The sequence below is a fragment of the Acanthochromis polyacanthus genome, chromosome 6 (genome assembly GCF_021347895.1).
Source record: "Acanthochromis polyacanthus isolate Apoly-LR-REF ecotype Palm Island chromosome 6, KAUST_Apoly_ChrSc, whole genome shotgun sequence".
In the NCBI taxonomy this organism is placed as follows: Eukaryota; Metazoa; Chordata; class Actinopteri; family Pomacentridae; genus Acanthochromis; species Acanthochromis polyacanthus.
Window position 1 is genome coordinate 17,332,336 of NC_067118.1, and position 24,307 is coordinate 17,356,642.

The 24,307-nt window shown below is 41.9% G+C and overlaps 1 protein-coding gene across 1 annotated transcript; it reads right to left on the minus strand.

Annotated features, from left to right (window-relative positions):
• Nucleotides 1-1,663: 1,663 nt before the first annotated feature.
• tmem240a (transmembrane protein 240a) lies at nt 1,664-23,615 on the minus strand. Its single transcript, XM_022219101.2, has 4 exons — nt 22,815-23,615; nt 22,335-22,441; nt 18,571-18,779; nt 1,664-2,943 (listed from the first exon to the last, which is right to left on the minus strand). The coding sequence occupies exons 1-4, from the start codon at nt 22,869-22,871 to the stop codon at nt 2,789-2,791; spliced, it is 528 nt and encodes a 175-aa protein (XP_022074793.1). The 5' UTR covers nt 22,872-23,615; the 3' UTR covers nt 1,664-2,788.
• Between the last annotated feature and the right edge of the window lie 692 nt (nt 23,616-24,307).

Below are 24,307 nucleotides of genomic sequence, written 5' to 3' on the forward strand. Positions count from 1 at the left end.
TTGTTAGTGTATAATCTCCTGTAACTACAAATTGCTGTGTTTTCATCTAGAATGAGTTTGTTTTGTCTGGTGGAAGCCCACCATGTTGCACTGCCATGTTTCTACAGTCACCTGGAATGGACAAAAAGAAAACACTGGTTCTAGAGAGCTACTTTTGCATTTTACATTGAAGTGGTGGTAAGCACTAAACCCTCACAGATTTAATTGATGTTCTAGCTGCAGTGTTTGACTGTGAGTTTGTGATGCAATAAATAGGAGGAATGGGACATATTGAAATCAAGATATCACCATGTAAGTGAATAAATAAGTGACTTACGGGTGTTGATCAAAAAGTTACAGGAGTGTGTCTGTAGTCCTCAGAAACCAGAGCTGATGTAAATTCAACTGCTATCTCTGCCAAGTATTCTCCGTGTGCAGTGACACAGCACTCCCACTGCTTCTGCAATCACTTGTCATGCTTCCTGAAAGTTGTGTTGTGTAAATATGTCAGCACTATCTGTGATGATCTCCTAAACTGTGTCAAATGGTGACTCGTCAACTTGAATTTAATTTTTTGGAAAGAAGTCACAGGGAGCCAAATCTGGTGAGGAGGGCTGGTGAGGAGTAACAACTGTGTTCAAGTCTCCCTTGGACATCTTAGAATTTGACTTTGACAATCAAACACTGATGAGAAAAGTTGACCAACCACCTAAACGTTGAAGAAAGCGGCAAGCAAGCTCCTGACCCGATGTTTCTTGTCTGGTTTTGGAAACTGAAGCTCTTCCGCTGTACGAACTGCTGTCTCTTCTCTTGGAGGTAGCTGTAGACCCACATCTCATCACCAGTGATGATCTTTAACATGGAGGTCAGATCATCCTGACTGACACACAGTGATGTTTGCTCTCTGCTACTGTTCATTCATGAGGAAATCACAAATTGTAACCTACCGGTGATCACTAAAACATGTAACCCGTCCTGCTGTCACATATTAAGTCCTTACAGTTACTACACCACACACATTCCCACCACACTCTCAGAACCTTTTGATCAACCTTTGCATTCATAAAGTACCTGTTTGTAGACTCCAAGAATAGCATCAGAAAGACCGCATCAGAGCCATAATTCAATGATCTGACTCTTATTGGCTCTTATACCTCAGAGTGTGGAGACAATAGGTTCTCATTCCCTCTAGGAAAGAAAGGTTAATTCAGTTGGTTGTAATCTGCTGCCTCACTACTTGATGCCACTAAATCCTACAGATGTTGGTCCTTTAAATTGCATATATCAACCATATATGAGAGATTAATCAATACTAATTATTTGTTTCACATAACATTGTGAGTACATGTGACAGGCGGTGTTTGCTAAAGAAAATCCACCAAAGTAATCATGTTCTTTTCAATGTTCTCACTGCCTCTGGAATGTATCATATTGTACCACTGGATGATAGTGGAGGGCTTTTTTCCATTGCAGTCGGGTATCATTGGCATTGTTAGTCATTTTACAAGTGTTGTTAGTCAGTGCTTTTGAAATTTCTATTTGAATTACAATAAACCAAACTTAAGTTGTCAGCAGGACCTCTCTGCATAATCAGTCCGCTGGTAGTGCTCTGAATTAACCTCTCGCTATGAGAACGTGTTCTCATCTCTGCTCATATTGGAATGACACAATCAAACATCAGAGGTCACTGTTGTGCTTCAATGGCACTTTTAATAAAACAGACATTTCATCCTCACAACAGCAATGTCTGGACAGAGAGGGCGAGGGGGGGCTGGGTGAGGGTTCCCTCTGCTGATAGGCTGGTTGCTCCTGATAAGTGAGAGGGAATTGGATAAAGAAAATTGAACTGTGCTGTTGAGCACAGTGTGGGGAACATGGACGGCTGTGTGTGTGTGTGTGTGTGTTGCACTGACTCATCTTGGCTGGCATTTGTATCTCCTCCCGTGTCTACTAAACAATGACAATAAAGCAAAGAGAACCCCAACCACACCCGCGCTCACTCCCCTCCCCCTCACATATTTACAGGAAAAATTAATACATTCAGTTAATTCACTAAGTAACAAAGCTAATTAATCTGTGTTTTTAGCAGAAATCACATGGTTTCACATCCAGTTTTCAAACAGACTCGTCTTTCTGTTCCGTTCCTATAATCTTTACCCACACAGTCCATCATTAGGTTTTCTATTGATAAACGACTCACACAAAAATCCCCCCACGCACCCCCTTTTAAAGACTGTTAAATCCCACTTATTTATAACTATTTACAGAAGCAGCAGTCTAACATCACAAAAACCCACCCACCCGCCAGTCTGATTCGCCCCACCCCACGCCGACAAAGTCCCCGTCCCACCCGATAGAGAAAAAAAATATCATGACACCCGTCTTGCCGCCCCGTTCCATACACTGCCCACATCTTACCCTGTTCTAAAAGAGCATGCCAAGTTTAACAATGAACACAGAAAATGTCTCTATACAGAAAAAACACCCTTAAAAATGTTTTTTTTTCTTCTTCCTCCCACAATGGTGGACATGGACATAAGACAAGATTTCAGTGGCAACAAATAATCATCTCCATTTTGGGATTTTTTAAGTGCTGACAGGGACTGGGTTTAGTCATAAGAAAGTCCTGTCATGTTAAGGGGGCCATGTTATGGATAGAGGGAGGGCAGTTTTCCAGGGTCTCTGAGGCAACAGTTGGCCGTGGGGCAGTTTGGGAAGAAGGTGTTTTGGAGGGGAGGGGAGAAGGGTTTTTAGGGGAGGGGGCAGGTCAAGATAATTTTTTTGTATTTGTTTTTTTTTTTTTTTAGAGTCAGAGGTGGCGGGGACTGGGGTGGCCGTTGTGGTAGAGCTTCTGCTTGATGTGGACCATGTTGCCACTGGAGTCTTCCAGCTGTCTGAGCTGGGCTCGGCGACGGAGGTCTCGAAGGTTGCAGAACTGAGGCAGCCATGACCAGGATGGAGTGTCTGGAGGAAAAAAAAAAAGAGGCAGATTTTCAAAAATAATTGTTTCATTAATGAATAATTGGCTGTCTATTGCAAGACATCTTATTTAGTTTTAGAATAGAATCACTTTATTAATTTTTTAATTCATATTTCATTGTCTATTGTTTTATTTTTATTATTATTATTTCATTGTCATTAATATTGCATACTAAGACATTCATATTTATTGAAGCATTATGGAAGAGAGACTCCAGGATGAACCTGTTGATGAAAAAACAAAACCCTCTATTAACCACAGCATACCATGTCTGGATTTGATACAGTATATAACACAAATGAGTATACCTATGTGCAGTGTAACTTAAATGTCAAATGAATTAAAACTGTGACACTTTGCAAAATTTGCGTCACTTGTAAGTTGAACAGTAAAGTATTTGCTGTTATATACACATAAAAAGCTAATGGTTTTGATTTAATAAATTAAAAATACAGAATTGAAGTCAGTAATTGGTCAGGTTTTCACTTTTTTCCTCTTTTGAAACTTGTGTGGGTTTTTTGGCAGCATCGGTGGGCTTGACGGAAGACCTCTGCAGCTCTGATTAGTGGTATTATGGTTCCTTCTATATCACCTGATTACTGCTGAGCTGTGTTTAGATTGATCTTTGCACCTTGTCCTAAAAGTTTGTTCACTCCAGAAAAACAAGGCTCAAAGACTGAATATGCAATATAATCAATTTATTCAATAACGAGTATTTCCTCCTTTCACTTTGATCACAACTTTCAGTATTTCAAGCATGGAATGTACGAGGTTCTTTAGTGTGGATGGTTCTATCTTCTCCCACTCCCATAACAGCCCTAGAGTTGAGTTTTTTCATGGTGGTCGGTGGTGGGCTGGTACAGATGTGACTGCTCAGGATTCTCCAACAGATCTCAATTGGGTTGAGGTCAGGGGAGTTTGGTGGCCATTCCTCCTTACGCAGAAAGCCAGGTAGATGCTCAGAACACCATTTCTGAGTCATACGGACAGTGTGAGCAGCAGGGGCACTGTTTTGCATAAATATCAATTCCAAATGTCTGTTAAATCTTTTGTTCAGTCACAGGCCCCAGTTTTTTCCTCCTGGCCATAAATGCAGGTGGGTCATTCCGTGTGGTTTCACCAGATGGTGGTTGCCGCACCATCTTCAAATTAGTCCTAAATTTGTATGCCATTAGATAGTCACAAAAGTACTTTCTATGCAAAAATGTAGGCCTGTAGCTCAAATAGTTTCTGCGTTGTGGGGGTCTGAAATTTTCAGAATTTGGGCTATAAAAAGCCTTGCCAGCGTTCTTTGCATCTTTAAGTGGTTAATTCTCAGTCTCTAGACATACCAGAGAGCTGTAAGTTGGTAAACAAGGCCTCTGCATGTAGCTAGTGCCCCACAAACATCCCCAGGTGTTTCCCTACACTCTGCAGGCCATGGGGGCTTGCTAAAAATGCTAAAAATTAAGAGATACCTACTCACGAGTAGAGTTTGGGATCTTAAAAGTACTAGAAATACTGCACAGAAGTGTTCTTACACCCCTGGGTTCCATTCTACACAAACTTGTGTGATAACTTAGCAAACTGGAGCTTTCTAGGTACCTCAGTTTGGAAAATATGAGCCCCCAAAGTTGGACGAGATTTTTAATTGGCTATTTTTGGTGGCAAAAATCTCAGTGTGGGACGGGTACCAGAGACCCCAAATTTTTCTACATGACAGTTCCATGTGTCTTCTATCACTGTACAAAAAAGCAGCAGGGTTATATGTAATTACTGAGATATTCTTACTCAAAATGGCATGGGTGATGTCAAAATCGTTTTTTGCTTTTCAGTACTTTAAATTGGGATACAAGTATTAGTAGTCATTCCAATGGTAGTATTATGTATGTTTTGTTCTTTTTGAAATGTTAGTTGTTAAAGGTGACTACCTTAAAAAAGTGTAGACATATGAAACACCTGGGGATGTTTGTGGGGCACTAGTTACACGCAGAGGCCTTGTTTACCAACTCACAGCTCTCTGGTATGTCTAGAGGCTGAGAAATAACCACTTAAAGATGCAAAAAACGCTGGCAAGGCTTTTTATAGCCCAAATTTTGAAATTTTCAGACCCCCACAACTCAGAAACTATTTGAGCTACAGGCCTACAATTTTGCACAGAAAGTACTTTTGTGACTATCTAATGGAATGCAAATTTAGGACTAATTTGAAAATGGTGCAGCAACACCCCCAAGGAATATCTGGTCATTTCACCCGGAATGACCCAGGTAGTACCTTTTCTAGCATATTGTTGGTATAGTATTGTGCATCCACAGTGGTACCCTGAGACACAATGTGCAGCTCTAAGAGACCTGAAGTGGACATAGCCCCCCAAACCATACTATGGGCACTGAATTTCACTTGCACAGAAGATGATGCTCTTTCACCATCATCTGTATACAAACGGTTGTTGGGTTTCAGAAATGAGTAAAGAGGGCATTCAGCAGAGAAAATCCAGCTCTCCCAGTCTTTTAAAGTCAGAGTTATGCACTTCAGTCAGTCTCTTCTCCTTTTGCAGTTGAGTGAGTCGTGGGGTACGTTGCCTCTTGCAAGCTTTCAGCCCCAATGTTTCTATTAAATAATGATACACAGTGCTCTTAGAAACATCTTTTCCAAGATTTTTCAACCTCTGACTGAGTTGTCAGCATCACTGGAGTCTTTTACCCTTGGCCTTTCCAATCAGATCCTTGGCTCTTGCAGTTAGGCCAGATGGACGTCCTGATCGAGGCAAGTCTTTGAAGCATCCTTCTTTGTTGTACCTTTGCCACCACTTCTGCTCTCAGCGGATACTTCTGCCAAGAGCTTGAGCTACCTGCTGACAGTTTTTCTTGCAAGAGCAATGGCCTGTGCATGAATCTCAAACTCTGAAAGAGTAGCTTTTCTACCTTTACTCTTGACCACGGTAACAACGTTTCCAAAATTTGGTTGTGAGTGTTATGCATTTTGGTCAAGCAAGAAATTTATCTACTGGGACCTCACAGTTTGACCAGAAAAACAACCAAACAGTACCTGATTGACCAAATCTAACCCATTTTGGTGACACAGTGTAGTCAGGTACCGATCCTCCTATATCCTTTTCCATTATTGGGAATTCTCACAATCCGAATTTTCATGACAATTGTGTTTCCCATGAGGCTCTGTCATATGTCTAAAATTGATAGAGTTCTGGTGTTCACAGCTGATTCTGTGACCACATTTATGCAGTTAGGTTGATTGGAAATCACAGCTGTACTCACTTTGGTTGCAGAGTTTCCACTTTGGGGCCTGGATTTTCAACACAATCTAAAGTAGCTGGTTTTGATTGTTCATAGGAAGAAATACTCTACTTTTCAACTTAGACATAATGCAGGTATTAAGAGGGGACACAACTAGGAATCATTTAATTTTTTTCAGTGATATTGCACAGAGATGTACTCATTTCTGCTGTATACTGTACACTGAAGTATTGAAGGCTTTCAACCTAGATTTTGTACCAGGCCAAATCTACAAAGTAGGATCTCAAAATGCTGCCTTGATACCCAATTCATTGTGGTAATTCAAACTGTAACAAACCACAGTGAACACAGTCGGCCACTTTGCCCAACTGGTAACACAGTATTTAGTTTTACACAGTTTGATACTATGAAAGATAGATATAGTATGACAGAAAAAGAAAAATATAAAATACGTTTAAAGCACAGCAGGAATGAAACCTGCAGTGTATTTATTCACTTTATGCTGTATAAAAAACATTCAGGGTAGCAGGTAATGGAAATCTAAGAGTGTCAGAGTGGTAACATAGATGTTGTGAGGTCAGGATTCCTGTGAAGCGTTAAAAAATGCTGAAGCGTGAGAGTTCAGGTTAAACAATTGTATCTTTTTCAGAGAAATGCATTAAAAAGTGTTCATATCTTTATTTTTACATAAATGTTTCAAATATCATAAGCATCGAAGCAAAGAAGTCTAGAAAGTGAGCACCTTTGACAATGTTGATAAAGATGTATATTATATCAATGATTTATAAATCGAACTGGCCTCTGAGGTGAACTTTTTCTTTACATCACATCACTACTGGATTTTGTAGCATACTGTGCCACTATAGTCCTGACTAATGTGCACTTTTTACATTTTTTAAAAATATTTGCCCTCATTCGACAGTTAAAAAGAGGTACAGACGGGAAACATGAACGGAAAGTAAAAGGGATATCATTCAAGCCAGAATCAGACAAGAGGAGGTTAAGATTACACGCTGCAGAATGTGACTTGCACAACAATGTCATGGTGACACACAGGCAGAGCACTTTAAACACACAAAAAACTTGAACATATGCCAATATTTCCAAGCAGAGCATTTCAGAGGTCAAATGTCTGCATTAAAGAAAAGGTCTCTGTATCCGTAAAACAACAGAAAGTACGGTGATACTGACGACACAGTATCGATATATCATGACAATCGTGTCACAATATCGATAGTGACACATTCTGAACTCTCCTACTTTACTCACACGCAGTTTGTATTGTTAATCAATGTTGTCTGACTTGCACAGCTGTAAAGACATGAGCAGAAATAACTGACTGCAAGCTTTCGAAGACACCAAAGCCGAGTAGCTAGACAACACCCTCATGAGATCAAGACACACAATAGTGTAAAATCCTTCTTAGCCTGCTTTTCTGCCTCTAAATCCAGTTAGAGGCAGACAACACATTTACAACAAACAAAGTGAAGGAAGGCTTTTTTTCCAATGCAAATGTGAATGAGAATGAGTCCAGGCACCTCTTTGTTCCTCACATTCTCCTGTAATATGTATGAATTGAGAGCTGTGTTTCAGTACAAAACTGGTTATTGGCTGTGAAAGTGTCCCTCTCTGATATGGTGCACTTTTTTCCATATTCATGCTCAGCTCCAGTGGAGAGATGATGAGTCCCATGACGCTTCACATGCTGCTTTTCTACCCTGAAAACAATTCTGAGCTTAATGTTGATTCCATGTGACCAAGGGCAAATTTTCAATATCATTTGTCCACATAACATGCATAACGTTCGAAGACGTACCAGCAAAAAACAGACGCGGAATCAAATGCATTAAGGTTTTTGCACTCTGTAGTGTGCTACATAAAAGTGAGTTATGAGCTTCTGAGTGCAAAAGCCGATGTTTAATATGTCTTAGCTTCATCACAGTTGTTACTTTTAATTCTGGGAAGTAGGGCTGACTTTTTTACAGTGAAGGCAGAGTGACAGACACGAGATAAAAGATTGGAGGTTGAAATATTAGACCAGAAATGTTTAAATGACATCAATCTCTTCAAGTGCACTGTAGCATTGCCCTTGATCCTTCACATGTGCATTTGGGCCGGTGCACACGTCGCTGTGCCCTGGCATTATTTTCCTACAGTCACAAAGATTTTACATGTAAATGTCCTACATATCTTTCTGCGTTTGACCAATTAGCTGGCACCATGCTGTACATGCAGAATACGCAGGCTTTACGACAGCAAGGCCGGCCTGGCGTGAAATCGCTGTCTGTCTGGAAACAAAGTGGGATTTCATGAATGTGAGGTACATAATATGAAGAAGGGAATGGGGGAGCAGACATTTGTGCTTGTCAGGTTATAAAGTGGAGCCGGCGAGGCAGAGCGAGGTCCACGGAGACAGCAGAGGGAGAAAGAAAGGAGGGGAGAGCCCCAGACAGCAAACCCAGTAGCAAATGGCCCTGCCGGAGGATGAGCAAGAGAAGAGGGGGGGTGGTGAAGCTGGTGGTGGGGAGGAGAGGGTGAGGTGTTGGGTGGAGGAGAGGAGGAGAGGAGGTGAGGAGGGAGAGAGAGAGAGAGAGCGAGAGAGTTATTTATAGCTGTGAATGGGTATGCTGTCCACAAGGACTGCTCTGAAGGGTATCCAAAGGAAAAGGGGCAACGAAGACAGGTTTGTCTCATTTGAATAAAAGGATGGAGATGGAGTTGGGAGGAATGATAATGCAAGGCGGGAAATGGGCGGCAAAGACACAATTGTTCTGCTCTTTTAGAGCAGAGGCAAGCGAGGTGCGGAGGAGGTTAAGGCTGATAATTTTTATTTATTTTTTTATTTATTTATCTTTTGAGACAGTTGTTGTGCTATTCTTTACCAGACACTGGTGTAAGGTATTCACGGCAAATCAGCAGTAAGAGGGAAAAAATGAAGATGCAGCAGGAAGCATTGTAAAGGAAATGGTCAGGAGCAGATTCAATAAGTGAAGAGGGAGGAGTTACAGATGGAATTAGGAGGAGAAAAAAGCAGTGGGAATCAACGTGCATCTCAATGTGTGTGTGTGTGTGTGTGTGTGGTCAGGTGCTGGCTATACTTGTAGGGGCCACATGTTCCCACAACTGTAGGAAAACCAAAAACTGTCACTTGTGGGGACCTCATTTAGGTCCCTACAAGTTTAAAGTGTTTTCTTGGCCATGTTGTTGTTGCTGAAAAAAGTAAAAGTGCAAAAACGTTTCTTTAGGGTGAGGCATTGTTTTGGTCTGGGTTAAGATTAGGGTTAGGGTTAGGGGTTAGATATGAATGGGAGTCAATGGTAGGTCCCCACAATGATAGAAAAACACAGTGTGTGTGTGTGTGTGTGTGTGTGTGTGTGTGTGTGTGTGTGTGTGTGTGTGTGTGTGTGTGTGTGTGTGTGTGTGTGTGTGTGTGTTTCTCACTTGCCATTCCAGCTGCTCGCTCTCATTCTATTTATAGCTCCGGAGGAGAGAGTGTGTGTAAGTGGGGGTGGGGATGTGAGAGCATCTCCATCCTGCCTCCCCCCCACACACACTCACCCATCCCCACTCTGTCAGCCTCACCTTCACTCCTCATCTCAGAGAGGCTAAGCAAGTCTGACCGAGCACCAACGTCACAGTCGACACGCACACTGAGGCGAGGGGCATTCCCTCTCAGTGCAAAAAAAGAAACCTATACACCCCGCTCTCTCTGTAAGAGCTGCTATTTATATGGACGCTCTGCTCTCCTTGGGTGTTTTTTTTATGGTGATGTATTCTATGCTGTTGTGCTAATGTACTGGAGAAAAACATTGTCTCTCTGCTGCAAAACCCTCCACACTTCAGTGCAAAGCAGCAGCCTGCAAACATCAAAGCTTCAACAGCACTTTGTTTTTATAGCAGCAGCTCAAACACGGAAAAATTCAAATACCGCACGACATCTTCGATCTTAAAACCCATATTGGTGCACTTTGGAATAACATCTAAGTATTTTGCTGCCATTGTTTGATTGTTGCTTGACACTTTCCCAATCCTGCCTGAGGGGCTTTTCCACGGCAGTCCCAGTATCCAGGTCACACATCACCTACTTTATCCTTAAAAATGAAGATCCAGGCCACCTCCACATCACAGTCCTGCCCCGACACCGAGAGCAGCACAGCAGAGAGACCATGAAATATTCCTGCTCCTGTTTTTAAAGGCTTTGTTTCCATATTCAGCACTTCTAAATCGAGCTAAATTGTGTCAGAGGAATGCTAAAAGTTCATTTGTGCTAGGATTTGATCCTAGCAGGGTGGGAAAACCCTGAGAAAGCACCATGACCGTGAGAAACTAAAACACTGTAATCTGGGATGCTAATACGCAGCTCATCAGTGAGCATCTTCTCAGTGCACACAGAAGAATCCTCTGTGTTGTCAGTGGGTGATGTGTCTTCAGCAGAATGCCGAGCTATGAGGGATTTCATGCTGTCACGTCATGATTTCACCAGTGTGTCACTGAAAGCCTTTCATTTCTTTGCTGGTGTCGGTTACACAGTGTTGTGAACTATACACCACATGTTCTGTCTCATTAAATCTGCCGCATTCCTTTTCTTTCGAAAAAGCAACATGCATCCTTCAGCTGTCAGGAGGAGACGGTAAGAGGAATGAAGCATATTTCAGAGAGAGCGTGCTGATAGAAGGCAGGAAATTAAGAGGCAACTATCGCAGTCAGATGGAGTTAAACACAGTATGTGGGAATGTAGCATTCACTACAGCACAGCAGATGGTGGGAGTGATGTCATATCTTAGTCTCTGTTATTCAAGCGCAGTTTGAGCCAATCTTAGTAATTGCTATTTGTGTATTCATATACGTGTATTTTATGGTATTATATGGGGGCTGCACAGTGGTTAGCACTTTTGCTTTGCAGCAAGAAGATCCCTGGTTCAAATCCCGGGGTGGGCCTGGGATCTTTCTGCATGGAGTTTGCATGTTCTCCCTGTGCATGTGTGGGTTTTCTCCGGGCACTCCGGCTTCTTCCCACAGTCCAAAAATATGCTGAGGTTAATTGGTTACTCTAAATTGTCCGTAGGTGTGAATGTGAGTGTGATTGTTTGTCTGTATATGTAGCCCTGCGACAGACTGGCGACCTGTCCAGGGTGTCCCCTGCTTTCGCCCAAGTCAGCTGGGATAGGCTCCAGCACCCCCCACGACCCTAGTGAGGATAAAGTGGTGTATAGAGAATGGATGGATGTACAGTGGCTTGGTGGTTAGCACTTTCGTCTTGCAGCTAGAAGATCGCTGGTTTGCACACCGGCCTTCCCAGGATCTTTCTGCGTGGAGTTTGCATATTCTCCCTGAGCATGTGTGGATTTTCGCCAGGTACTACAACTTCCTCCCACAGTCCTAAAACAAGCTGAGGTTAATTGATGATTCTAAATTGTCCGTAGGTGTATTTGTTTGTCTGTATGTATAGTCCTGTGATAGACTGGTGACCTGTCCAGGATGTCCCCTGCCTTCACCCTAAGTCAGCTGGGATTGACTCCAGCCCCCTGAGACCCTGATGAGGATTCAGCAGTGTATAGATATTAGATGGTATTATATGGTTTTGGCCCTATATTGGTCCTAAATGGGCTGTTTCATTGTATGCTGGCTTAAATGTAGCTGACTTGCTTCTGTCCACGCCCCTTTCAGGAAGAAAACTCTCTCTGCATCTGTGATCGACAGCACGAAGCACAACACCTTACCACACAGCAGCTTCTAACTTTGTCTCTGAACAATCATGAGGTGATGTTTACACTGAAACGTTGTTGTTGCAGAGAGGTAATTTAGAAATGTCTCCGAAGTGACTACTAGTTGACATGTAGCCTTAATGGGCTGCATTTCAGTCACTGTTTTATACCTGTTCCGTTGTAGACAGCAGAAAAATAAAAATAAATCAATGACAACAGCTATATTTCTATATTGACAGCATTAAAATACAGCATGAGAGAACACAGAGAGCAGAAGAGAAGTAAACAATTCATGGAGATCCTGTGTTCATTCTTGCAGCCTAAAGCTTTGCTAACTGAATACGACTGAGACATTTCACAGTTAACAGCAGCTCTAGAAAGAAAATATAGCTGCTCATCCTAAATGTGTCACCTGGATCAGCGGGCTGGCAGAGGGCAGGATTATGCAGATTTCAAGGTGGATGCCTATTGCTCCTACATAAAAACTGAATGGATTTCTGACAGTTTTATAAAGCAGGAGGGCATGTAGTTGCTAGAGGGACTAGTAGAACAGCAGTAGAATGCATCTTCATATTCTCACAGCTTTTATTTTACACATCAAAGGTTTAAAGGCACACTAAACACAATTAAAACTGATTTTTACCCATATGGGACCTAAAACAAAAACAGCTTGGCTTGATTTTCTCATCAGACAGCTAATTTTCAGCTGCACATTCATTTATACTACCTTCAGTGTGATGTGAATTGACAAGCACTTTTATTCTTGTGTTTTTCTTTTTGCTGTTGATGATCCCTTCCAGCAAATCTTGCAAACATCTAGAGAGCGTACATGTAGCTGTCCAGAGAATTTAACCCAGGACCTTTCTGCTCCGATGTGACAGCGCTAATCTTTGAAACTGAGGCAACACTAGACATTACTGGCACATACAGCTACTCAGACAAAAGGAATACTGTTAGTTGAGTAAACAGCACTGCACCTGAGGTAAACACAATTCAGTTATTTGACTCAGTTGTGTACAGACTGCTTCACTGGACATGCTACACCTTTATCATTGAGTGTCCAACAAAACCTAGCTGCCATATTGCTAGTTCATGCTGGTATGGTGTGGTCTTGCCTTTATATCTGATACATATGTCTAATGACCAATGCCGACCATAAAAGACATACAAGTACCAATAGAATATAAAATAATACAGGCAAATAGAACACTTCACATGGCCTGTCTTGGCTTAATTCATGTGGATAAAGTACAGCCTCTGAAAAACTTAATTTAATTGATAGATATTGATTCAACATCAAGCCAGCCACCTCATATGCCACCTGCCCTCCATTTAAAAAGGTCTCCTGACCTTGCCGCTGCGTAATAAGCGTCACGGCCAAATGGAGCGCAACCATTCTTTTTGAGCCCAGTGACCTCACGTAAATCTTAGGAAAGCTCCACCCACCTTCGACCTGAGAAGACCTCTAACCAGCAGAACTACATGGACACATCTGCACTGGTGTGCAAACTGTTCAAACCTCCATGAAGAATATCATTTTAGCTTTTTGTCGGTTTTGTTTTTCCGAGGGATTTGCTGACATGTCACAGCAGCAAAAGCACAGGTGTAAATATTCCAAATAAAGATGGATGAATTCATTTTTTGCTGCTTTGGTTCTTGGGTCCTGGTGCATGCCGGTTCACTGTCATGCTCTGAGAGGGACATCCAAACAGACCAGAGTCATAGCTAGTAGTATCATCTGTGCTTTCCCTGCTATGATAAGTCAAATTGTCAGTTGTAATAACGGCAGAAGACTCTTTCTGATCAGAGGAAGGGCCCAAAATCAGTGCAAAGGGGTCACACCATCCGCCCTGATGGGACGGCATAGCTCAGTGGGTAGAGCGGCTGTCTTGCAACAGGAGGGTTGCTGGTTCGATCCTCGGTCCGTCGTGCTCATGTCGAGGTGTCCCTGAGCAAGACACCTAACCCCTAACTGCTCCTGATGGGTCGTGGATAGCGCCTTGCATGGCAGCTTCCGCCATCAGTGTGTGAATGGGTGAATGTGACGTATCTTGTAAAGCGCTTTGGGTACCTTGCAGGTATAGTAAAGTGCTATATAAATACAGACCATTTAAAGGGAACTATCTAACAGTATAGGAACACTACATGATCAAACATCCTTTTAAACAGTGTAATCTCATCCGTTCCAACCCCAAAGTGTTTGAAATAGCATCCCCATCTTCCAAGCATGATATCCCAATTTGCCAGCTGGAATTCTGAATTTAAGGCTGGTTTTATTCCTTTGGGAATCAAGAGAAAGAAAGAACTGACTGGCTCTACAGGCAGCCAAAAAAGACACTGCTACTACTCAATGTTCACACTCGTCCTACATTTCTGCCTTCCGATTGGTCCCCTTGTATCGTTCCTCCTCTACCTCCTCTTCTTCCTCCTCGTAATTCTCTTCCTTATTATTGTTCATGCCATTTCTGTGACTTCCCTCCTTCCTTGGTCCTTCCTGGTATTTTACTTCATCATGTTCTATTTTTCTTCTTTTTAAGAAAATAAATTCTACTGTCATAAACATCACAATGGAGGGCTATATAGACTAGATGGACGTCATGACAGCTCCCAAAAGACGGAGTCAAAGTCCCTAGTAGTGATCTGTGCAGCCATTATGTGCTGGTGACGTCAGTTGAACCAGAGTCTGTGCAGTCGTGATAGTGAATAAGTTATATAGTGTTTTTTTCTGCTGATGACCTGGAAGTATCTCACCAGCAGCCACGATAAGAGCTGGTGGAATTCTCTAAAAGCTATGAAAAAGTACTTCAGTGCCTCCTTTCTTATCTACTTTAGCACAGAATACACTGAACTATCCTTTATGAAAGGGACAGAGATGATGTTGTTCACCGAAACATTCCAAGCAATACACAATCTATTGCAGATCCATGCCAGCAACATCCACTGTGGCATGATAACCTAGCCTAGGGAAAGTGCAAGTGATTCCCTTAGCAGTATGGTTGTCTTTTCCTATGTCATCATAAATCCTCCTTCACATCTCTCCTTGACCCTATGACCTTTTCCATCTAGGTCACGAAAAAGTATTTAGGAGAAGACATAAGATGCAATTTATTTGATTATTTGACCACAACTTTCATAATTCAGTTACTCCTTTGCAAACCCTTGTTGTAAATAATCTCATCAAAATGGCATTTCTGAAATATTTTGACTTCACTTTTGTACGATGGGATAAAGTGCTGATGTATTTTCATCTTTACATACCGTAAAACGGGGCTATAAGGGACAGCGGGGTAATAAGGGACACTTTTCAGGAAAATGTTTTAAATGTAATTCTGCGGGTTTTATGTTGAGCAGGATGCGGTTTTGTGTTGTTTTTATCAATTATCCATGAATTCTTAAAGAAATCTAGGTAAAAAACGCAGAATTACAAGGCTAATTGATGATTAGAAAACCCTTGCGCAATTATGTTAGGACATGAATAAAAGTGTGAGTTTTCATGGAAAACATGAAATTGTCTGCTGACAATAAGCTGACAATTTTACACAGAACTTTTGAACGGTAGTGTATAAAATATCCCTGTGTTATATCATCTACAGATTCCACTGTTATGCAGTCAATACACAAGTGTAAAGCTCAGTTAAGCCATATGTTACAGATATATCCTGCATTATGTCATGTCTCTCTCAAAATACAAGCTAGATCTCAAGTAGCAGGATACAAAAAGTCTTATGTAACAAAGCCTAAAGTCTCTGGCCTCTCATTTGATGCTTAAGTGGGGGAATAATATTTTATTTAACTGGTGTAAGTCACAAAGATTAGTTTGCTTTTTTGCATTTCCTGACAAGGTCATGATCTTTGGGACTTGATTGTAGTGTTGCACTTGCAGGGGACATATTGACAGTTCATTCAGAACACTGCTCGTGGATTAATCATACTCTCCAAGAGAAGTGACCACATTAGCTAAATCCTTGTCTCTCTTCACAGCCTGCCGGTCAATTGTTGAACTGATTTTAGGGTTTAAAGTGATCTGATTGGTTAACCCCACATGAGTCTGATTGCTGCTTTAGATCCTCTTTTAGAGCCTCGTAAGTGATTCCCGAGTCTTTCTCATTACCATGAGGAGTCTGTGGGACCCTCAGCAGTCAAAGTGCATAAATCTCTGGTTGCAACGTTATTGTCCTTTTAAATGTTTCCCAAAAAGTAATTGTCTTCTTCAGCTGTCTTCACAAATGTAAAAAATTGCTGTTTTTCCATGTATTTATTTCAGTCTTTTTATGTGTTTAAACAAAAAGAAATTTAGATTTGGACTGTGAGTTGGAGGAAACAAGCACAGTGACGATGTTACTTTGTCAGAATTTTTAAAGACCAGCTCATCAATGGATTAATAGAGAAAATAGCAAATTAATAGATAAGCAATAATTAGTTGTAGATTCACACTAAACAGTTTACAGTGAGCTACACGTAAAGCAAATTAAGCTGTAAATCCTATAATACTGCAAATACATACTCTGATTACACAGTTTAACTTGGGTAACATTTTAAACGCTACTTATAAAAGTGAATTTTTACAATGTGATTTTATCACTTCTACTTCAGTAAAGGATTTAAATACTTTGTCCACCACTGACAGAAAACACATATATATTCTGTTTTACTAGACTTGAACCATAAATGTTTGAAATCTCATCCAAACATGCTTAGAATGTGAGCTTTTGTTTGACATCAGCTTTCACAAGGGCATCAAGTGTTCTGTTTGGTTGGATGCTAATACTGAATGACCTGGGGACAGCACCTTAGTGCAACGATTACACTAATGTATGCCATCAAATATTAATCTAAGAATGATATGCTGAAGTAAGTTCTGTTATGTGAGCTGGCACTTTGTAAAAGACCAAATTTGTTATCATGTTTTCTGCTCTAAAAATAGCATTTCTATATGATCACACTTCAATTTTTCAGAGTTTATATTCTTGCAGTTCCCACTAAAATGGGATTTTATGTTGTTTTATTCATTAAAATCCTGAAGAGTGATGGGTTGAAATGATTAAAAACGTAGTAATTACACGGAATGATGTTGCCATTACATAAGCATAAGACTACTGCTGCTCCCTGAAAACAAATTATGAGGTTTATTAGTGGAACAAAATTTGAGGCATTTAGACTGTCCTAAAAAGAAAGCAGCCCTTTAAATTTAGCTTCACCTCAAATGATGTGTCTGATATGCCTACGTCTGAATCATCACACAGTTGGAAGGTTTAGCTGCGATTTTCCAGGAGGTCGCAGTAAACTGAGAAAAAAATCAGTGAGCAGAGCCAAAAAACGGGCGAAGCAATGAGGGAGGTCATTTTCCAGAGCTCCACCAACTGCTGTGTTAACCTGGCAAGCATTTAGAGGTGCATAGTGGTGAACTACACATAGATATTTCTGCAATCAAGCACTTTGCTAATGCCATTTTCCACAGCAACTCTTGCTTTTAATTGAATATACTTTTTTTCACCCGCATGTTAAAATATTATTAATCAGGTTTTTGTTTTTTCCTCTAATTTACAATAGTTGGTGCATCCTGTTAACATAAGATTAATATGATCCTATCCTGCCTGAAGAGATTAGGCTTCAAGAGTCAGCAACATCTTTGAAATCACTTATGAAAAACCACTTGCTTTTAAGTTAAGTTTACCTTTAGCTTTACTGAGTTTTAGTGTTCTATTCTGTATTATGTAGTGTTTATTTTAGAAGTTTTAAAATAAAGCAGGCTTGCTTTATTTTACTTCAGCTGTCTGGTTCTATGGTGTGGTGTCATCTCTAATTCTCAAATTTTTCTTTTATTAATTTTAACCCTCAATCTTATTCTTTCATTTTCAAACTACCTAGTTCCCTTGTTTGATATGAGTGCTAATCTATCTAATTATTAATTTAATTTGCTATCATTTTTATTATTATTTATTTTAACTGACTGCTCTGCTTTGTCTCCTTGTGCCTAGCTTGATTGTCTGTGTTGCATGTTCTGACTGTCAAAGCACCTTGTGAGCGCTGTTCTTAACCCTTTATGAGGCAAGCGATCAGATTTAGTAACTTCCACACACATTAAATATCTGACTCTCAGTGAGGTCGAGAAGCATGTGGTTTTCACCCAGCCAGTCTTCGAAGATCACTCTACATTACAGAACACGACATTGTGCCATTTGACCAATCAGCAGAGGAATGGAACGTATCAAACTTTCTCTTTTCTCCAAAGTTGGAAAAAGATGGACTTGCGACTCGGTCCTCTTTCATATTTTCGTCAAAACTAACCACAGTTAGTTGGCGAAACTCACATATTTTACAGTTGAGTAATTGAGCTAAGTGATGACGTATAAATTTCTTGGAATGTTTTTTTTTTTATCACTAATGACAAGGAACCATATATGGAAACTTAATTGACGTTGAATTTCATTATGAAAAGTAAAAATTTAGAAAAATGTCACAAAAGTAAAAAATTCTTATGTCCTCTATTAACACTCGGATTGAAATTTTGAATTTCAAAGTATCTCAATGAGCACCCTTTAAAGGGTTTATATAAATCAAGTTATTATTATTATCATTATTTGTAGTAGTAGCAGTAGTAGTAGTATTGTATCTAAGAGCTTGATTTGATATGTATCTGCAGCAGATAAACAGGACACAATCTCCAGCTTACCGTAGTAGCGGCTCGCCCTCCAGGCCCTGATGGCACAGTGTAGGACTCCGTCCAGCCACAGCAGCAGCCAGCTGATGCAGAAGCCCAGCAGCAGCCCCAGCATCAAGTCCATCTCCTGCTTGGTCACACTGTCACTCACAAAGTAGTTCTCTGAAGAGTCCACCAAGGAATGGTCCCCATCGTATGGGATCACATAGTGGACATGATGCCTGAGGTGAGGACAGACGGGGCAGGTGATGGAAGTATTAGACACACCGTATGCATGTATGTATTTTACATAGCCCTTCTAATTCAGAGCATGTCAGGAGATTTCTACATTATGATTAAATTGCACTAATCCACACTTTTCTTGAAACCCCTGAAGCCTTCTTGGGGACCCATGGGTGCCAGCACTTAAGGCAGAAAAGTTCATGGTTGAGTAGTAATTCTAAATTTGCAGAAACATCTCAGGGCCTGGAAAGAAATATGCAATACTTTTCTCTTTTCAGCCCTCAGTGACTACTGCTGAGGCGCCTCTTAGAGGTGCCATTTCCCTCCATATCCAGCCTGCTAAAAACCTTTCCTCATAAATAAGAAGAAACGCATGATCTAAAATGTACTAAATGTGCAATCAAGGTTCTTGAATTATCTCATAACTAGCAGCTATTCTTTCAATGTGGGCTTCATGTTTTTCATATTATTTCATGAAACTGAAATTGTCTTTTTAATCCAAACAGGTTGTCACTGGAAAGTGGCTCTAATTTGTTCCAAGTAAAACAAACATTAAAGGACTCAATATGAAGCCAGTTTTAATTGTTTTTCCACAAATTCACCAGGTGTGTAATTGCTGCTAAGCAGGTGTTTACATCTCACAGGAGATACAGAAGAGCTGGGGAAAATAGGGAGTTTTAACACTGTGAAGACACAGATTTAAAGACAGCTGATGTCTCTAATGGATCACTGAATATATCCCTGTTACAGCTGAGGGGCAGCATGACCCACAGACAGCTCTACACATCAACTAGTTATCAGCTGTTGTCCAGAAACATTCACTTTACCTCATTGTCCAGTACTGACTCTTCTCCATTGTAAAACAGGTATCAAAGCTCTACTGTACTAGCGCTACCTGCCCTCCTGAGAGGAGATGAAAGCTTTTGTCAATCTAACAACAGAGTCAGGTGTCTGACAAACACCTTAAGGGAACTCAGCAGGAGCTTTGAGATTTAACTGCAGGACGTGAGTAAAGATGCACTGGCACACTTTGGGATGTTACTGTGATAACGGGTTTGGAATGATGGAAGTTTTTGAAGACATCTGATTAAGAAGTGCTGCAGCATTTGGATTAGTTTCTGTAAATATGAAGGACTTGTAAGAGAGCTTTTAAAAATGAATGGGCAAAATTAAAGCAACAGTGCAATGTATTCTGCTTTCTGTAAGTCAGACATATTTACAGGTTGGATGGTGGATGTAAATCTGCAGAATTACCTTGAAATTACTTACAGGCAAGTTTTAATATGAGCCTGAGTTTGTACGAGAAAACTTCTGTGATGTGCTGAAAGTAAAGTGGAAGTTAAACTCGTGTTTTCAGATTGTTTGACATAAACTGAGGAAAAAGGAAGTCTCATGAGCAGCTCTAGACAAAGCAGTGAATTCCACCTACAGAAATTCAACTTCATTAATAGATAATCCACCCATGTGGTGTGATTGACAGCTGATCTCCTGAAAGCGCAGTGCAGGAACACGACAGCACTTTGTGTAAATGTAAAGAAACAAACAGGGCTTGAAGATTAGCACCTTAAGTATCTTACTGAAGAAGCATGGCCACATGGGGGATCAGACCCCACTGCTGGGTTTACCCAACCTGAGCAATGCTGCCACCAAGGTCCATTAACAGCAAAACATTTCCTTAAAATACACTGCTAAGCTACGAGAGAAGATAAGCCAAAATTTTTACTCTGGATCCTTTCCTTTCCCTTAAGGTGGGTTTTGCCCAAATGCTTGTAAATAGAACAAACGATTATTTTATGCTACATGTACACCTGTAAACTGCCTTAAGTGCTGTTCATCTGCACCCTACAAAGACTTATGTCCTTATATTTTTTCATGGTGTGAAAATGGAAACATTAAGCATTTTTTTAATGTCTATAAAAACATTTATATCAACATCATCCATCCACTCCTAGATATTTGAGGCAGCTAATGTAGGCGAGGCTTCAGCCCGTCAGAGAAGCTACAACTACATCCAGCGGTATCCAAATCAGAGCATGAATGCTGCCAAATAAAATGACACTGGCTGTGTCCTCAAGCCTGATAAGGTGAGCGCTGTGGGCGGACCAACACCTCCACACCTCATGGATGGAAGGGCAGGCATGAGAAGCCCAGGCTCTCCTCTATTCATCCAGATATCCCACGTTTCTGCTGTTTATGTGAAAACAGATGACTGCCTCTCATTCAGGACTGTTTCCAGGTCAGTGAAAGACACTGTGTGGCTACAGTAACCCGAGCACTAACAGGAGGAGCACAGGTTTGACTGTGCATACTGTCCAGTGCACATATTACTTATTTTTGCTCTAAAATTAGTATAGTACATTGTCAACATTCCCTTTCCATTTACGCTCGAACCTCTGTGAGCAGTAGCAAATATGACAGGGCTGTTTAAACATCACAAAACAACACCATCAGTGATGCATCATCTCATCTCAAAGCTGTCCTCAAAGATTCTGTTTATTTGTCCTGATTAGTCTACATCCCATCACATTTGACAGTGAGTGAAAGAGGCCTTTCCAAACTTTGACTCAGATTACCCTCTCTGACAAACTTAATCTAATATGGTTGATGATCACCCATTTCTGGATTTATAGGCTAAAAAAACACAGCGGCACTGGTGTCTTAATGCTCCTAATGAACTGCTAACACACCAGCCCTCTCACCGCAGCCTGCACACTATGGACTGCTGTTTTGTTTTAATGTGCATCTGTTCAGCTTGCACCAACATGCACAGTGAAAATCCCCCTCATGGCTGTAGCTAGGTTACCTACAAGACATGGGGGCCAATCAGGATCTCATATCTGAAGACAACATGAGCATGATACAGGGATTCTTACTTCCAACTTGATCCAGTATTGTTGCCATACCCTGAGGCACTGTGGAAACCAGAGAAAACACAGGCCCACTTGTGCCTCTGCTCATCCACGCAGTCGTCCCCGCTGTATTACAAGCTGACTGTAAGTGGGGAAAGTGCCTCATAATGCTGATTAAATCCGAATTAATTTATTAATGAGTGTCTTGCTGCTGTTTTTCCACACTTGCAAGCGGCTCTCACTGTGACAGCAAACAGCAGGTAGTGTGACGGGCAGCCTCAGCCCAGCGGCACTCCTGAAGCCAGAATCGCCTCATATGTTCATCGGTGGCCCCGCAGGTTTAGATTCCGGCCGACACCGTGCAGGCAGGCCTGAGAGGACGGCACGGCGCACTTGATGCTCGGATTGTTTTTGAACGGCCTTCCTACTGCTTACATTCATTACCTATGTAAGGCGCCGACACACACCTTCCTACATGCAGCAGAGCCGACAGCCTGCATAGAAAACACCGCGATCAAACGTGAGCTATCTGCTGGAGCTAATAATAAAAGCAGGGCAAAAATGAGGCGCTATGTGTGAGCGCAGACAGGCAGCTTCACCGCCACAAATCTTCGAGGCCTCTTCAGCAATTAAGAATGGACGGTAATAAAAGCAGAACACAGCAGCGTGATTCTCCCATATCATGTACAGGATGATGGCATTTACCTTCCACAGTTGCAGTGACAGACGCGGTCCTCCCCTCGTAGATGCGGTAAGATGTAGTTGTGAAAGCGATCCAGTAGTGCGTTCATGTCCATTAAACAGGCTATAGCCTGCAAAGAACCATGCCAGTCAGCTGGGACATGTCAAGCAATAGGCTAGGCTATTACTACAGACAGCGAATCATTCTTTTCATTGCTAGCAGGAGAAATGAGCACAACAGTACAAGCGGTAAAGAAAAAAAGACAGAAAACAGTGTTGGCACATCCTCCCGATTCTAAGAGGAGGACTCTTGCCTCAAAACGGACTTAGATTATTTATTTATGACAGCAGGTAATTATAGGTAAGCTAACCTACTTCCACATGTCATTGATAGGCCTGCTGGAAGGTGCTTTCTCGCCAAATGTGACACATTTATGAGACATTTTTCTTCCTTAACACACAGAGAAAATCTTATTGTGGCTGAGGGAGGTGAAGATGTCTTACCATTACAACTGAAGCACCAAGAATCATAAAAATCATGGTGGTTGTGATCATATGCATCAAAACTTCCAAACTGGCCGCCGTCCTGTAGCCCGGGGATCTACCCGCGGCGGTGGAGACGCTCCGGCTGGGCTCTGGGCTCTCTGTCCCGGCAGGAGCCGCTCATGGAGCCGCCGCGCCGCTCCTGGCTCCCCGTCCCTTCAAACTGCCCGGTCTCCCCTCCGTCCCCTCCTACACACGGCGAGCCGCTCTCAGCCCTCACTGCGCCCTCTCCATCCAAGTGATCCCCCTCCCCGCCCCCCCGGTCCGTCGGATGCGGCTGCCGCTCGCTCCAAACGGCCACTTCTCTGCTAATTACCGATGCAAAAGTGATCCGTTCTTCCAGTCGCGTCGCTTTTCTCTCTCCCGCTTGAAAAGGAAACACATGAAGTAGCCAAACGAATTCTCCCTCGGTATCCTCTCTCTCCCAAGTTAATCCACGCCGGGTCTGCGGCTCTTTAATGCCGGTGAATCCTGTCCTCCATCGGAGAAAACAGCCGGATCTCTCTTCTCTTGCCTCAAAGAGCTGCGGCAACTCCTCTCTCAGCCATCGCCCTCGTCTTTCTCGGAATGCTTGATAACATCATGAGGTCCAGATAGCTCCAGTCAGGAAGTAGACCCACCCTGCGCCCCTAGTCCAGTCCGTATCCAGCAACGGCAGCTGCATCAACGCCAGGAGCCAGACACGCATGATTATCCCATCCTGGCTTCCAGCAGCTACACCAGCATCCACTCCCACCTCTCGTGCGCGTGCGCGTGCGAACCCCCCTCAGTGCACGCGCGTTTATATATGTGCGTGTGTGTGTGTGTGTGTGTGTGTGTGTGTGTGTGTGTGTGTGTGTGTGTGTAGTGGGCGGTGTGAGAGGGAAGAGCTGCAAACTGCCTCTATGGCTCAGGCCTAGTTTCATTATTAATAGTGGATACCTGCAGATGCACCGGAGCGGCTTCAGTCATGGCATCTCCTCATGATGGTTTAACCTTTTCCTCCAAAGGCTTCACACACACACACACACACACACACACACACACACACACACACACACACACACACACACACACACACACACACACACACACACTGCCCTGCTTTCTATGTCTCTTCCAGACATTGCTGCTATTCCATCTCTGATTCTCTGCACCATTTCTGCTCCCAGCATCTCCTTTGTAAGAGCTCTATTAACCTGTTTTGGAATAGAACTCTTTATTCAGCAGTGACAGGGGTGGAAATTAAGAAACTTCTTCATGCAGTAATGTCTAAACTTGCCTTATACAAATATTACTAATAATGTAATAGTACACTGTAAAACATCAGGGAATTGAGTCAAATCAGCCTGTCTTTTTAAGTCTTTTTAAGTCTTTTTCATTGTAAATACACGGGACTGCTAATTTCTAGTTAATTGAACTTAAAATGTTTTGTTTTTCTTTTCAGACCACTTTAAAATTTGAAAATTAACTTT